Raw genomic sequence first — 15,980 nt, forward strand, 5'->3', positions numbered from 1 at the left:
CCTGGGCCGCTCCGCTCTTGGCTCGCCCGGGGACGGGAAGGGAGCTGTCAGTTCAGCACCACGGGGATGCGCCTGCCCCCCCGCCAGCAGCCGGCCACTCCCGCCAGCGCCCGGGGGCTTTTCATGGACAGCCCCAAACTTTCCTGCTCGGCGCCTGAGGGGTGGAGGAAGCAGCAGCTCCCAGCTGGGCAGCCAGCGCAGGGACTGGGGCGATAGGGAGCCAGGCACAGAGCCTGGGGTGTGGGGGGGTGTGGGGGGGGGCTGTAGAGCGATCTGCATAGGGGGGTGTTTGTGTAGAGGAGGTAGTGTGTGTGTGTGTGTGTGAGAGAGAGAGAGTGTGCAGGGGGGTGTCTGTGTGTGTGAGTGCAGGGTGTGTGTGTGTCTGTGTGTGTGAGAAAGAGTGTACGGTGTGTCTCTCTGTGTGTGTCTGCGTATTGTGTGGGTGTGTAGGGGTGTGTGTAATGTGTGAGAGTTCAGGATGTTTGTGTCTGTGTAGTGTGTGTGTTTGTGTAGGAGGTGTGTGTGTGTGTGTGTAGTGTCAGAGTGAAGGATGTGTGTGTCCCTATAGTGTGTGTATAGGGGGTGTGTTGTGTAGGGGTGTGTGTGAGAGTGAAGGATGTGTGTGTCCCTATAGTGTGTGTGTAGGGGGTGTGTTGTGTAGGGGTGTGTGTGAGAGTGAAGGATGTGTGTGTCCGTATAGTGTGTGTGTAGGGGGTGTTGTGTAGGGGTGTGTGTGAGAGTGAAGGATGTGTGTGTCCGTATAGTGTGTGTGTAGGGGGTGTGTTGTGTAGGGGTGTGTGTGAGAGTGAAGGATGTGTGTGTCCGTATAGTGTGTGTGTAGGGGGGGTGTTGTGTAGGGGTGTGTGTGAGAGTGAAGGATGTGTGTGTCCGTATAGTGTGTGTGTAGGGGGGGTGTTGTGTAGGGGTGTGTGTGAGAGTGAAGGATGTGTGTGTCCGTATAGTGTGTGTGTAGGGGGTGTTGTGTAGGGGTGTGTGTGAGAGTGAAGGATGTGTGTGTCTGTGAGATAGTGTAGGCTGGGTGTGTTTGGGCGCAGAGGGGAGCGAGTGTGCACACCGTGAAGTGTGTCTGATCGCGTGTGCGCCCGAGGGGAGCGGGCAGGTGTGTAACAAGTCTGCGGGAGCAGCTCGCAGGGCCGCCCCCGGGGAGCTCCCCGAGTTGGACCCACCGGTCCCGCTCCCTGCTCTCGGCGGCCAGGCGCCCTGAGCTCTGCGCACAGCGTCGGGCATCAGGCAGTCAATCCGCCTAAGCGCCGTTCGGCCCCAGCCCCGCGGCCACCCGGCCCCGCTCCCCTCGCACGGCCGGCTCCCTGCGAAGGTGAGTGCCTTCACTCCGCCTGGACGGGGGGCGGGGGGCTGAGCTGTGCGGAATCGGGGGCTGGCTCTGAGGGCCCGCGGGGCCAGGGCTGCTGGACACGGGCGAGCGGAGCTGTCTGCTCAGCACCACACCTGGGGCCATGCGGAAATACAACTTGGGGTGCCAGGGGAAAGTCTTTCAGCCCAGGGCTCTAGCTGGGACAGGATAGCTTGATACTAACAGGCATGGCTCTGGGCTTCTTCCCCCTCCTATCTCTGGGCGATGGGGGAGGACCAGGGGGATGCAGTGTCTGGAAATAACCCCAGACTCCTACAAGCAATGACAGTACTGTCCTGGGGTCAGAGCCTGAGGTGTTTGCTCAGCATTTACTCAAGCGCTTTCTATGGGAGGGCATCAGCCAGCCTTTGAATACTGGGGCTGAAATAAAACCTCTCTCTAGTGGCAGGTTATTCCATCGCATGCCGGGTTCTTACACCTTCCTCTGAAGCATCTGGTGCCAGCCATTGTCAGAGCAGGATAATGGACCAGATGGACTATGGGTCTGAGCCAATCTGACAATTCCTATGTTCCTAAGGATTTAAAGGCATCACCCTATGCATGGAGCTGATAAATTCACTGGGAATCCATTTCTGACTATGTACAATTCTCCACACATGACTGAGTAACAATTAAGAAAGGAAAATATTTACAGTAGAACATTCTGACCCCTCTTCATTAACTCTCTTTTCCAGGCTTGTATGAGTCCATTGGAATATGCCAGAACCGCTCAGGGTCCAGTGGTGGGAAAGGAGCTTCCCGGTCATAGCATCATAGAGTTCAAAGCCAGAGGAGACCACCAGTCTACCCCTGAGGGGTGGTGTTTCCCTGGCTGCTTCTGTGTGGCTTCTAGGGAACAGCAATGAATTCCTCCTTCTCTTTCCCAGAGAGCCACCTCAGCCTGCTAGACCTTTTGAAAGGAGAGAACGGGTCCCTTCCCAGAATGTGGAATGGGAGCCAGGAGCTGGACTGGGAGGAGCTGGAAAGAATGCTCTTCCTGTTTGCAAAGGAGCCTGTCACCATCAGCCTCACCGTCCTGTACCTACTCTCTTTTGTGGTGGGATTTGTTGGGAACATCATGTCCATTAAAGTGCTTACCAGGAAGCGCAGCAGTCGGATGCCCAGCCTGAGTGCCACCAGGAGCCTCCTTATCAACCTGGCTATCTGCGACTTGATGGTGGTGTGCGTCTGCATGCCCATCACGGTGGGGAACTTGATATACAAAGCCTGGGTGTACGGGGACTTCCTGTGCAGGGCTGTGCCATTTGTCCAGGCCGTGTCCGTCTCAGCCAGTGTGCTCAGCCTCACGGTCATTAGTGTGAACAGGTATTACAGTGTTCACAACCCTCTGAATGCCAGGTCCTTCTTCACTCAGAGGAAGATCCTCAGCACCATCCTGGTGGTGTGGGTCCTGTCCTCTGGGATCTGCATGCCCCTTATATTCATGAACAAAAGGGATGAGATTGGGGCGGTGGAGGGACTGCCCCTGGTGTTCCCAATCTGCAGGGAAATATGGCCTCAAGAGAGGCTCAAGCAAGCCTACAACTTCCTGCTCTTCTGTGCCCTCTATTGCCTGCCCGTGCTATTCAATATGATCATCTGCTTCCTGACCGTGCGAAGGCTGTGGAGCTGCACCAGCCAGTTGAAGGAGCACAACTCCCTGAACCGATCCCTGCCAGCCTCCAGGCTGAAGATCCGCAAGAAGGTGGCCCAGATGGTGGTGGCCCTGGTCCTGCTGTTTGCCATCTCTTGGCTGCCAGTCTACTTGATGGACATCTGGATTGACTTCAACATCCCCAACTCTTTGCAGGATGTGACTCCATCTCCCTGGGTCCTGCAGCTCAGACCTTTTGCTCAGTGGCTAGGCCTCACCAACTCCAGCCTCAACCCCATATGCTATTGCTTTGTTGGGAACCTCTACAGGTCAGCCAAAGAAATGAAGAGCAAATACCACCAGAAGATGGTCTCCCTTTTTAACTTCTCTCTGTCTGAAAGGACTGCACCTTCTTCTGTGCCTGAGTTGCTCTCTTACAGGAACTCCATGGACTCTGCAGGGAAAGAGTCCAGCTGCACCCTGGCAATGAGCAAGAGATATCAGGGGGACACTGACCCTAAGAACAACTATGAAACTCCACTAATGTCCTGCCAGTCTCTGTCTCTAAACACCATGTCTAGTGAAAAGACTTCTCTATAATCCTGCTCAGGAAGAACACCTATTAATACATTCATCCTTACTAAGAGGTGTATCAGACGCATCTGATGGCCATTTGGTAGGTTTTTCTGAATCTGATATTCTAAAGAGGGAGAAGAAACCTAGCATGCCCTCTCCCAACCTTCCCCGTCCCCAAATACAGACAGAGGAAGGAAAGAGAGATAACGAGAAAAAATGCCGAGAAAAAGATTACTTCTATTTTAACTGAGATGAACTTACCAAAAAGGACAAATTATCTCTACCAGAGACACCTGGACACAAGAAATGCACAATCCTCTTGCTCATTAAAAGCTTTCACACTGAATAGATAAACTTCCAATCAGATGTTCTCCTCCTGCAGCTCCATCTCTGCAGAGATGCAGGTTTGATACATTAGCCATTGTACTTTGACCACTTGCTGTTGCTTACCCTGTGCTGATAAAGTCCAAATGGAACAAGCTCTCTCCTGGCTGCAGATGACATCAATCGGAGTTGCAAACAGTAAAGAAACTCTAGAAACCATAGAACATAAATAGTATTAGCAGAGAATTTCACATGCTGTGCCACTTGAGACGTCATTGTCTGATCTGTAACACACCAAGCTGCCATACAGACAAATGCTACTGAAGTGAGTTTTCTGTGACATAAACATTATGGTTCTGTCTTTGGAAATTCAGAAGAGATACTGTGGTCTCAGAGCCCCTCTGAGAAGTGCAGTAGGAAAATGGGCTCTTTGGGATTGGGAATATTTTCCTTTTGGTGGTTTGGATATAACTGGATTTCTGTTAACACATTTTCCACTCAGAAAGTCAGCTCGCCCACCGCTCTACCTGTACAAAGCAAAGACAATGGCATGTGAAAATAAAAGTAAAAGGTGTTTTATAACAATAAAATCAGAACCAAACCGTAATCTGTAGTCCTGTTATATTTCTCTGGGGAGGAGAGATTCAAAGTCCTTTTATTTTTCTAAAGAGGAAATGCAGGTTAAAATGTGTGCTATTAGCACTTCTAAAGGAGTCTTTGCTAAGTAAATAGTCATGATTGTTTATTTGTATTATAGTAGTGTCTAGAGGTCCAGGCCCAAATTGTGAGTTCATTGTGCTATGTAGGGGTTCTCAAACTTCATTGCACCATGACCCCCTTCTGCCAACAAAAATTACTGCACAACCCCAGGAGGGGGAAGTGATGCTGAGTCCACCTGAGCCCCACTGCCTCGGATGTGGGGGAGTCAAATCCCAAGGGCTTCAGTCCCAGGCAGGGGGCCTATAGCCTGAGCTCTGCCACCCAGAGCTGAAGCCCTTGGTCTTCGGCTTTGGACCCAGGCGGTGGGGCTTGGTCTTCAGCTTTGGCCCTGGGCCACAGCAAGTCTAACGCCAGCCCTGGTGACCCCATTAAAACGGGGTTGCGACCCACTCTCAGACTGGGGATGTGACCCTTCAGGGAGTTGTGAGATAGTTACATGGGGGTCGCGAGCTGTCAGCCCCATAGGGCTGACAGGCCTGAGCCTGGCCATGCACGGGGCTGACAGGCTCAATCCCCCATTAAATTAAATGAATATTAAATTAAATTAACTTCCCCATGTTTAATTTCTAAGGGGGGGGGGGAGTCACAGTCAGAGGTTTGCCATGAGAAAGAGGTCACCAATACAAAAAGTTTGAGAATCACTGATATATAGTCACTACAAAAGACCAAGCCTCTTCCAATGATCTAACAGTCTGAATACAACAGGTAAAGGGTGGGAGAAAAAGATACAACTTACAAGTAGAATATTGGGATGAAAGTCAAGGACCACCTCTTACCATATGTCTGCATAGTGCCTACCACGATGGGGCCCCAAATCTGGCTGTGGCCCCGTGGTGCTACTATAATGCTTTGTTCTCTGCTTACTCACTCAGCAGCACTTGGGAGACTAGAGGTGTCATGTCAGTGAGCAGCAAAATGCAGGAAGCAGCCTTTTTGCCAAAGATTTCACATACTGTGAAACCTAAACATTGGAAGACTAGAAGCAATCTTATTAGAGAGCAGGGGGGACAGTGTTCTGTGGAAACATATGATTCAAGTAACATCCCACTGCCTCCCAGGGAGCCTTTTGCTTTGAGAGTTCAGAGAAAGCCAGACTGAAATAGCCATCTGTCCCAGCAGGATTGCCGCCTTTTTAATGATCATTAAATATCATTTCATGTTACTAATGATCTGCCTGGAAAACAAAGGATTGTCTCCTAACAGATAGTTGCATCCAGAGTCTGTTTTCCCTTCTTTGTGTTAAATGGGCACAAAATCACAATTAAGCATTTTTACAGCAAGTGAGAAATGTCTCCTGACTGCTGTGCTCAGTGTGAAAATGCCATTTGCATTTCTGCAGGTGATAGCTCATGGGACATGGACAGCGCCTGTTGCCTGGTACATAAAAGCTGGCCTTTTAATACCCTTCAGGGGAACATTTGCAATGATTTTATTTTTTCTTTCAAAGCATATGTTAGTGTTGGTGAAAGATGCCAGGCTGAGGAGCAGTAGGGGCCAAACCAAAACCCATTTAAGTCAGCAAGCTTTGGATCAGACCCTATAAATTGAAATCCTCTACCCACAGACCAGGTGCAGCACAGCTCTGCAAAACTTCCCTTATGTTGCCTGGATAAATGTACTCAATCTTGTTCTGAAGGATCTGTGTCTAGGGAAATGAGGGGAATATAGGAGCTGCCATATCAGATCCATCTGGTCCAGTATCCATCTTTGAGAAAGGCCAGGAGTGGATGATACAGACAATAGTACAAGGACTCCGCTGTGAAAATTATGGTATAACCTTCCCATAGGAGAAGTTTCTTCCTGACCCCATCATTTACTGGGTTTATTTATGCCCTGAAGCATGAGGCTTTATGTATCCCTTAACAAATTCTTTAGAATCTGATTGAATGAAACTGCGGGAGTTGTCATTATCGATAAACATTTCTTACCCTTTCATGAATCCTACAAAGCTCTTGGCCTCAGTGATATCTTGTGGCAATGAGTGCCACAGGCCAATCATGCCTGCATAAAAATATTTCTATCACTTTTAAATGTATTGTCTTTCAATTTCACTGAACATCCCCATATTCCTGTGCAAAAATAGGAGTGTCCACATTAACTTCTCTGTACTATTCATTACTTTGTCTGCCTTGGGAGGAGAGGAATAAGAGGGAACATAATAAACTACAGCCTCAGTCTTTCCAATCTCTCCTTGCTTCTTATCATCATTACTGGTACTGGAACCTCCTTCCCTCTCCATACCCATTCACTCCTTGACATCTCTGCTGAAACTACCCAGACGCCTATCAATTATCACAGCTCGTTTCTGTGACATGCATACCTGTTTACTACTGAGAACACTAATTAATTTCACTCAGTCTACCCAACAACTGCTAAATAGGAATGATTTTCATTCACTATCACCTTAGGGCAGATTTGAATCAGTGATGTAAGAGTGAAAGCCTGTGTGTCCCATGAGACACCCCCTCCCTCAACAGGTCATTCAGCCATGTCTGTGTGACGTGGGCTAGCCCAGCTGAGGTACAACTGCAGCATTTGGAAAGGTGGGTTTTTTCCTCCCTGCTCTCTGATACACAGCTATTTATAGCAGACCAGATCCCCTTGGGGTCCTGCAATCTCCTTGTGTCTAATGCCTGACAACCTGACAGGCGTCTAAATGCCATTAATGCTTCTGGCCCTGTGAGGAATACACAACAGACACATCTTTGTATACTGAACACTGATGAATTCCCCGCAAGGAGCCCAAGCTAAAGGTCTTGCTCATGGCGTGTAGATTAGCAAACATATTTCTCTGTACACATTGGTCAGTGGGGGCTGGATAGTCTGGGAAAGTGCATTTTAAAGATACCGAATCTTTCCCTAGGAAAGCCCCAAGAAGTCAAAGGAAATGTCATGATCATTAGACCGTCCCAGGAGCATATGGGCCCAGTTTAAAAAGCTCTGGAAGGAAAACGAAGATGCAGCCAACAGTCATCATGGTTTCACAGTCTTTGTTTCTCTTTATCCCCATCAGTCCTTGTTTGCCTCTGCTGAATCCCTCACTCTGGGTGCAGTGCGACAGGATGCTAATGACCAGAGGATGGCATTGCTGGGCAGCTGAGTTGGCATTCTGCTTTCCTAAGGCCAGTGGGCCTTGTTCAGTCCAAACACATGAAGGCTTTGGCCCTGGGCCATAAGAACAGCAGCACCGGATGCATTTTGGCTTCTTGATTAAAAGATGACTTAAGGTAATCATGACCAAACTTTCTTCTGTCCCTCCCTAGGGCTCATGGACAATCACTGCCCAAAGGTTGATTTCATCAACTGAAAACACACCCACACTTGGATCTTTGTGCTGCATTTAGTGAGAAGTGAAAGGCTCAGAGGTTCAGTTTGAGGTTTGGGGTTCTTCTTATCTGAACTAAACTCATTGCTGGTCCCTAGTTACTAACCTCCCATCCCATCCCATAGCAACTACCCAGGACACATGGGCTTTGTGAAAGGAGAAATCTAATTATCCAAGCAGTATAACTACTAACTGTTTCCACAGGAAACAGACAGTGAAATAAGGCCATTGACTCATTTGCCATTAACAATGCTGTTAATACACCCCAGCTCCACAGGACCTCACCCTATTCTAAGCTTTGCCAGACTGGCTGCAATTTTGCCATTTGAATCAATATGGGCAAATATGCTGCAAGGTGGGTGGGTGTAATGTAACTTTAACTGAATCTCTTTGCTGCTGCAGGAAATCACAGACAGTTTCTCTATGGTGCCTGGACTGTCCTACTGTCTCTTCCTCTTCTGCCAGTCCCATGCTCTCAGTTTTGTCTCAAAGCCCTCAGCACCTGGGGATGGATTTTCTGCCAGTTGAATTCAGGCTTTAATTCAGACCTGGTGTAACTCTATTAAAGGCAGAACTTTATGGGCTTGATGGGACATGGACTGTCTCTTGCCTGCTGCAATTACTGTACATTAACATTGACACAGCGGAGACTGGGGAAAGCTCATTCATTCATTGACAAAACAAGTGAATGTTTGTCTCAATCTCTGCTGGAGATGCTGTAGGGGTGCCCCCCTGCTTTCCTCCCTTCACCCCATTTTTATTTACTAATCCCGCAACTCTCACCCATTCCCTCCATCACCTCAGCCTCTCCTCCACCATCTGCCCCTCTATTCCCTTTCTCCACCCTCTTCCCCAACTCTCCATCACGGCTCATCAATGTATTTATTCCTCACAAGTATTAGTAATGTATATTAATAATAAGAAGTGTGTATATGTTGAGTCACTGACATGCATAGCCATGAGCAGAGACATTTAATATTCTGATCTTACTTACACTGCTGTAAATTAAGAGTGACTCCTTTGGAAGTCAAAGATGTTATGTGGGTGTGAATGAGATCAGAATTGAGCCCATGATCCTGCCCCAGAAGTTTGTCATTTAAGTGGATTTCCTTCAGTCTCCACCACTTTTGATTTTTCCCCATGGCTGGTCTCCAGCTGCAGGCCCAGATCCTCAGCTGTGCCAGAGCGCCCCAGGCTGCAGATGAGGACAGCGGAGGAAGCATACATCACTGTCAGCCATCTTTCTACTCCCCTGAACTTGGGACAGCTAAGAGCCACTCGAACCCCTGGCATAAGTTAGAGCAGCCTCAGGAATCCCCAGCTGCCTGGTTTAAAGTTGCTATTCTGGGGGCACAAAGCAGCCTTAGAAGAGGTCAGAATCTGACCCTGTCTTATTATTCACCATCACTTACTCCTCAAGAATCTCAGAGGGCCTGTCCCACCCTTGGAATAATCCAGAGCAGGGCACGAAGAGGGTTCTCCACAAAGGGGGGAGGGTTCTGTTTGCTCATGTTTTACATATTTTACTTAATTAACCCCCACCCCAGAGATGGAAATATCAGGCAGATTAAATGCAAAGCCACCAGCACAGGGGTCAGCTTGTGATTCTCCTTCAAAGCTCTTTTGCTCTGGTAGTAAGTCCATCACACAGACACTTGACATATTCTAAAATTAAATCAGTGAGAACAGCAATGCCACCGGCTGACTGTGGCCTCCTACATTTTCTTATGTCCCATATGGTGGAGAAGGAGGAAGTTCTCCATATTATCTTTTTAGGAATATCATCTGCACCTCAGTTTCCCCATTTGATATTATCCTCCTGACTGCATGGAATTAAATCAAAGGAGATTGCTGGGAGGAAACAAACAGGAAATGAAACAATGACAAAAATATGGTACTGCCATATCTTAAGGAATACCCAGGGCCCTTAAGGAAACAATGGGGGAGCTATTCATTAGGAAGTGGTCACCTGCTTGGTTCCAACCAGACTTGCAAGTTAATTTTTCCCAGGCCTGAGCCTAGAATCAAGGGGACCCCAAACCATTAAAGACCCCAGTCTAGAGAGAAAGTGGGTGAGCAGGCAGCAGTGGCTGGAGATGGGTCTCTAACAGAGAAACACTCAGAGGACCCCTGTCTCTCCCAGGGAGCAGGGGGCTGGGCTGAGTGGAACTTACCCAAAGCTTTCAAGGTAAGAATAAAAGTTATGTCTGACCCAGGCAGACAGGCCTTTTGTTATTTTACCCCTATGCTCTGAGTGTTACGTACCTGTGGATAATAAATAATATTTTGTATTGAAGAAGCTGTTTGAGTCACTTTAATCAGCTGCTCCCACAGGCTCCCTGAGGAAAGGGGTATACAGGTGCCAAACACAGTTGGGTCTGTCATGTTATCATGGTGGTAAACAGGGTGACTGCAGCCCTAAGACCCAGTCTAGTTTCTCTATCTAGAGAGAAGTAAAGGTATCACAACCTGTCACTAAAGAGATGCACTAAAAAGGGTCTAAAGTGCTGCTCGCCCTGTAACCACAATCTGTGTTATTAGTGAAATCCTTAAATCAAGCCTCTGGATTCAATGGTAAAGTATCATGACTGCAGTATACCAGTGTTCTTATAACAGGGACTAAACAGCCAAAGTTCTGTCCCAGCATGCACTGAGCTCAGTATAAAATCTGGGACGGACACTGTCAGAGGGAGCCTCATCGTTTGTTGTTCTAGAGCCCTGGTCAGGAATATGGAAGGGGTCCCCCAGCACATTACATTCATCTCTCCATTATGCACCTTTTCTGGCATTCAAAGGGGACATACTCCAAAACTAACAAGTGGGGCTGTTCCTTATACTTGCATATCTCCTGCACTCCACTCCAGCCAGCAGGTGTCCCAACAGTCCCTTTGCCTTCCCTAGCAAGGATGATGCCTCCAGATTCCTTTACAGGGCAATCCAGGATTCAATTCTCTGCTTTCTTGGCAAGTCATTTAGTGTCTCAATGCCTCAGTTTCCCATCTGTAAAACGGGAAGAATGGTACTCCTCTGCCCCCCAGGTGTGTTGTAAGGATAAGTATACGAGAGACTGTGAAGTGCTCAGATATGACAGTAACAGGGACCATATAAGTACCTAGATAGATTCAACACTTGCAAACTAACATTTTTCCAAGTGAGGTGTCTCCAAATCAAAGTCCTTCTGCTTGGTGCCCCTTGCTCATTGCAAGAAGCAGCCTGAAGAAATCAATGCCTGGAGCATTGCAGCAAAGAAATGGTCTGGGGCTGGCAGAATTCAGGGGCTGGTTAGTTTGTCATCATCATCACTGAACGGGGGAAGGGAGTTTTCCTGGAGCAGAAGTGTCACCTTTGATTTTGCATGTTTTCAATGCAGCAGCCTGTTCCTGTTGCATAGCTCCATGTTAGCCAACGCACTGCATTTTGGCAGATCAATTACAAAAAAAAGGCAAGTACATTTCAAATAACTTCTATGGGAGACGTTTCCTGAACCTGAACTCTGAAAATACTCAGGAGGTGGGAAGCATTGATCCCTTCCATACAAGCATACAGACAAGAGGCAGATCAGAGCGTACTGCTCCCCACAAAGCTCTTCCACGGAGAAGAGTGTTATAATAGGGAAGCAGTTATCATTGGGCCTGATTTTCAGAGGTGCTGAGTTTCCATTGACTTTGGCTGGGTTTGTGAGTGTTTAACACCTTTAAAAAGGAGACCTTTATTATTTATAAGCGCCTCTCTGCTCATGGTGCAGGAGCTTCCTGGGTCTAAAATGAGTGTTTCTTTAGTGTACGTCCAAATGTGGATCACATGTGTTTCTGATATGCAAATCTTTGAGAATCCTCTCCTGAACATAAACTGATCCCCGTTCATCTCAGGTGCAGTTAGCTCCATCCCAAGTGAAGGGTTCTCTAGCTTGACTTCCCTTCACCATGCTGTGCAGCCCAGAACTTTGTCACCCTTAGCCAGTGCAGGTTGAGGAGCATTTCTGATTACCTTAGCAAGGCTGAACTTGCGAGGGATAGTCATCCCCGAGAGCACCTTTCAGAGGATCTCCACAGCTACCTATTGACTATGAGTCAGAGATCCTGTATCTGTCTCCGCCTCCTGTGTCGGAAATGGATTATACATCGAATGCATCCAACTCGGGTGTTGCATAATCCATTTTCCACTTGAGGGGGTTTTATTCAATTCCCAGTTTTCTTTTCTCAGCTATTTTGTTGCAGAAAAGGTGTGGCTGCTTATGCAGGATGTGAATAAAAAAAGAGTGTATGATGAATGTATTGTTTAGGCAGATTTATCCCATTATCTAGTGCTCACAAGCCCAGAAGTTATTTCTCAGGGCAGTGAAGGAAAGTGTAATATGCTATATGGAAAATAAAAGAAAGAAAAAGATCTAGACAGTGAAGTGAAACATCTTAAACTAGTTACTGGCAAAAAAATAGAACTGCCAATTTTATTAAAGCTCACAAGTACCTGCTAATACATTACGATAAAGATCTGGACAATTAAACTAATAAAGCTATTAAATCTGCAACAACCGCACAGCCTAAGGATCTCAGAAAGCCGTACACTCTCAGAAGAGACCTTTCTATTTCCATTTCCAGATATTAACATGCATAAGCAGCAACAGGTAGATGGTATGTGAAGCCCAGATGACAGAATCCACCTAATCCCCTTAAGCTCCAATATCTCTTTAATTGTCTCCAAAGAAGTTTGCAGGTTGATGCACATCAAACATATTATCAGTGATGGGTCCAAAGCACCTCCTTGCCTCTCACAACCAATTTAATTATTTCATGAGTTCTGCCTAGTGCACGGGGATCTTTCTGCAGTTCAGAGCATACTCTGCATAACAACCAGCCTGTAAAACAGCAGGTTCATTTTTGCTATCTGCCTAGGTATCTAAATGGCATCATTATTGTAATTTCTCAGTGCTTCACGATCATTAATACATTTATCCTCTCTGTGAGGCAGGGAATTAGAATTATCCCTATTTTACAGACAAGAAACAGAGATGCAGTGACTAGTCTAATGTCACACAGGGGGTCTCTGGCAGAGCAGGGAAATGAACCCAGGTTTCCTTTGTCCCAGCCCAGTGCTTTAATCACAAGACATTCTTCTTCTAGACTCTCTAGGCTCTTTTGGGGGTACACAGTATTTACAGGAAGAACTGACAGGTTCCCTTACAGCTCCACAGTGCAGCTCAATAGTCAAAGCTGGAGTGGCTCACAAAAGCTTATCTGGGGATGGGGAGTACTGTGTAAAAACTGATGACACAATATGGCAGATGAGCATCAGGGAGAAGATATGCTACAAAGACAGGAAAGGCAAAAATTCTCCTCCTAGAGCCACCTTGGCAGTAGCCAGCTTTGGTATTCTGCTCTTCCTGCGCGTGCAGGACTCCCATGGAAACCTGCACATGCAAGGAGAGCAGCACTGCAGAGTCAAGCCTTACCATGAGGCTTGTCCTTTATGGGATGGTAGATGTCCCCTTGAGAACTAGAGGCTCTTCAAGTGAAGTTGCAGGCAGAGGAGTAGCTCTATAAGGATAACAGGTTGGCCTCCAGGATTACATTTTCTCAGGAATTTGCAAATCACTTTGTTGGGCGTACAGGCCAAGCAATGATTTTTCTGTCAGCCCTGTAAGCTCCATCTGCGCTCTGAACATCAAACAGGGCTGTTTCTGCCTCCCACACTAGCATCACCAGGAACAAATTTAGTTGAGCATTTTATTGAAGCTCAATTCAAAAGAGACCCCAGCCTGCTTTCCCATGCCAGTGTTGGTTCTGCAGTGCTAACAGTAGCAAAAACTCATTTGTTTCAGTAAACAGATGTAATTCAGTGACTGAAAACACACAGGGCTTGATTCTCCTCCACTCATTCTGCACCAGTGTAACCTGTTGACTTTGGTATACTTATTTCTATTAGTGTGAGATTGGAACAAGGCCCGCAAGGAACAAAATACAGTGGATGCAAAGTTACTGTCATACCAGCTGCTGTAATTCCATTGACTTAATGGAGTTACTCCTGATTTATAAGTCAGAGCTGGATCAGGCACCAGAGGCAGAGTAAGAAGGTGCCATTTTTATATTGCCAAAGTTACTTCTGAGAACAAATACCATAACAGCTCTTCCTAAGAGTTCCTAGCTTCAATGTGCTCATTACTCTGCCTATGAAAGCATGGAATTCCCATGCTCTCAGGTAACCCTGAAGTCTCAATGTCTGACCGTTTGCAGCCATCCATCTGCTCTGCATGTGCCCTCTGAGACTGACAGGGGCAATTGCATCCTTAAATAAATCTTTAGGCAATTTGTGGCATTGGGTATTGAGTTGCCCTCCTGTTGCCTGGTATTTCCTGAGAACAATGCAGTGGCATGATCAGGCCCCTCACAGTGCTAATTGTAATAATAAAGAGAGAGATTTTCATCCAAATGGGCTTTTGTTGGAACTTTCAGGAACCTGATCCCAGCTAATAATGACCTCTCCGGCTCGAGTTCCAAACAGCCCCATTCTGCTCAACTCAGTGAACACCTGCCTGACTGCAGGCTCTGCAAACAAGGAGCATTTAATGGGCTATACCAGCCACATGCCATAAACCAATAATCCAGCACCAAGTCAGAGCAAAGCTGCTGCCTTCACACAGCTCACTCCTTTTTTCTCCCCCAGTAAGTAGCATCTGGTCAGAGGACACAGAAATAAATCATTGTCATGCTGGCTACGACACCAAGTGTGAGAACAGTATCGTAATCCCTGCACTGAACCAGTAATAGAAAATTACCATGCAGAAGTAAAATGCCCATCAATGTTGCCAGGGTATATACACTGCTACGAAAATGCTCCCACTGGTGGGGACATAGATGACAAAAAGAAATTAGGGTGAAGAAGCTCACACTGATGGTACCCCAGCCATTAGCAGAGGCACGTACCAGATCATAGCTGTTCGGGCAGAGAACTGCTGAGGAACATATCACACAGCTTAGGTCCTCTCTAGATGCACATATAATCCAGTCCATTTCAGGTAGTGCTAGGAGAATCACCCCAGTAGTACCCCAAGCGCCTTACACACGCATTACATTTCCCATACAGATGTTTGCCGTGGGCATTGGGTTGTATGCTCTTATAGAAGGTGCGTGGAGTTAAACTGAAAAGGGGGGACTTTGCAGAATAACTAGACACAGTGTCCTGGAGAAACCCATTCTACAGTAGGTAATAAGCAGATATATTGCAGTAACTCCTCAAACAGGGACTTTTCCTTGCTGTCAAGGTAAAGAACAGTTAGTCCTCTTGGACCCTGTCATGTGGTTCACTACTCAGGCACCTCCTTATGGCCACTCTCGACCAATCTGACACCCCCTCCTTCGGTCGCTCACTCCATCTCTCTCTGGACTCGATTGCTTCCTCTTCACGGCTCAGCCCTTTGGACAGGTCACTATAATTTTCCCCTTACAGGATATCAAAGTTCCGCTGGACGATCTGTCTCAGGCAGTCTTCCTTTCCACTGCCCAGACCAGGCCACATCTCTAGTGGCTAGCCGGGGAACCCAGGCCTGCTCACTACTCTAGGTTCCAGCAAAGGCACCCTATGCCCAGCAACCACGGTCTACCCAATCTCAGCCCTATTGCTGTTCACCTGTGCTCTTCCTTTCTTTGTCTACTGGCCCACCCCCCTACCACTGCAGCCTCCTATGATTACTTCACCCTCTCGCAGGCTCTTGCCAGCTTCTGTATTCCGAGGCAGGATCCTAGGGCTTACTCTCCCCCTAGACCTGCTCTTTGTCCCTAGCCTAGCCTAGCCTAGCCTAGCCTAGCCTAGCCCACTCCACTCCACTCCACTCCACTCCACTCCTTTCTAGGAAGTAACTGAGAGTTCCTTCCTGTAGCCTGCTCTTACCACCAATTTACTCTCTATATGCCTATCCCAGCTCTTCCCCCAGCTGGGCTTCATCAGCCATTAGGCTCAGCCAGCCCTGACTCTCCTCCAGGTGCAGCCAGGCACAGGGCTTACTGGACCTTTTTTACCTGCTCAGGCCTTGTCCTGTTGGGTAGACCCCTCCCTCCCCCCAGTCCCCCACAACA

General features: G+C 47.5%; 1 protein-coding gene and 1 long non-coding RNA gene across 2 annotated transcripts in view; one reads left to right on the top strand and one right to left on the bottom strand.

The window, feature by feature from the left end:
• Window positions 1–4,462, bottom strand: part of LOC311527172 — a 60,089-nt gene extending 55,627 nt beyond the window's left edge. Inside the window, exon 1 of the long non-coding RNA XR_014713266.1 lies at window positions 3,993–4,462. This is a non-coding gene — a long non-coding RNA (uncharacterized lncRNA). The remainder of the gene's footprint in view (window positions 1–3,992) is intronic.
• Window positions 1,197–3,999, top strand: LOC311527170 (galanin receptor type 1-like). Its single transcript, XM_084640855.1, has 2 exons — window positions 1,197–1,336; window positions 2,068–3,999. The coding sequence occupies exon 2, from the start codon at window positions 2,235–2,237 to the stop codon at window positions 3,564–3,566; it is 1,332 nt and encodes a 443-aa protein (XP_084496981.1). The 5' UTR covers window positions 1,197–1,336; window positions 2,068–2,234; the 3' UTR covers window positions 3,567–3,999.
• Window positions 4,463–15,980: the final 11,518 nt, after the last annotated feature.

The sequence above is a fragment of the Lepidochelys olivacea genome (genome assembly GCF_965140295.1).
Source record: "Lepidochelys olivacea isolate rLepOli2 genome assembly, chromosome: 10".
Lineage (NCBI taxonomy): Eukaryota > Metazoa > Chordata > Testudines > Cheloniidae > Lepidochelys > Lepidochelys olivacea.

What these genes read in the sequence shown, in the direction of transcription:
- LOC311527170 (XM_084640855.1), top strand. Translation starts at nt 2,235, where the DNA reads ATGAATTCCTCCTTCTCTTTCCCAGAGAGCCACCTCAGCCTGCTAGAC.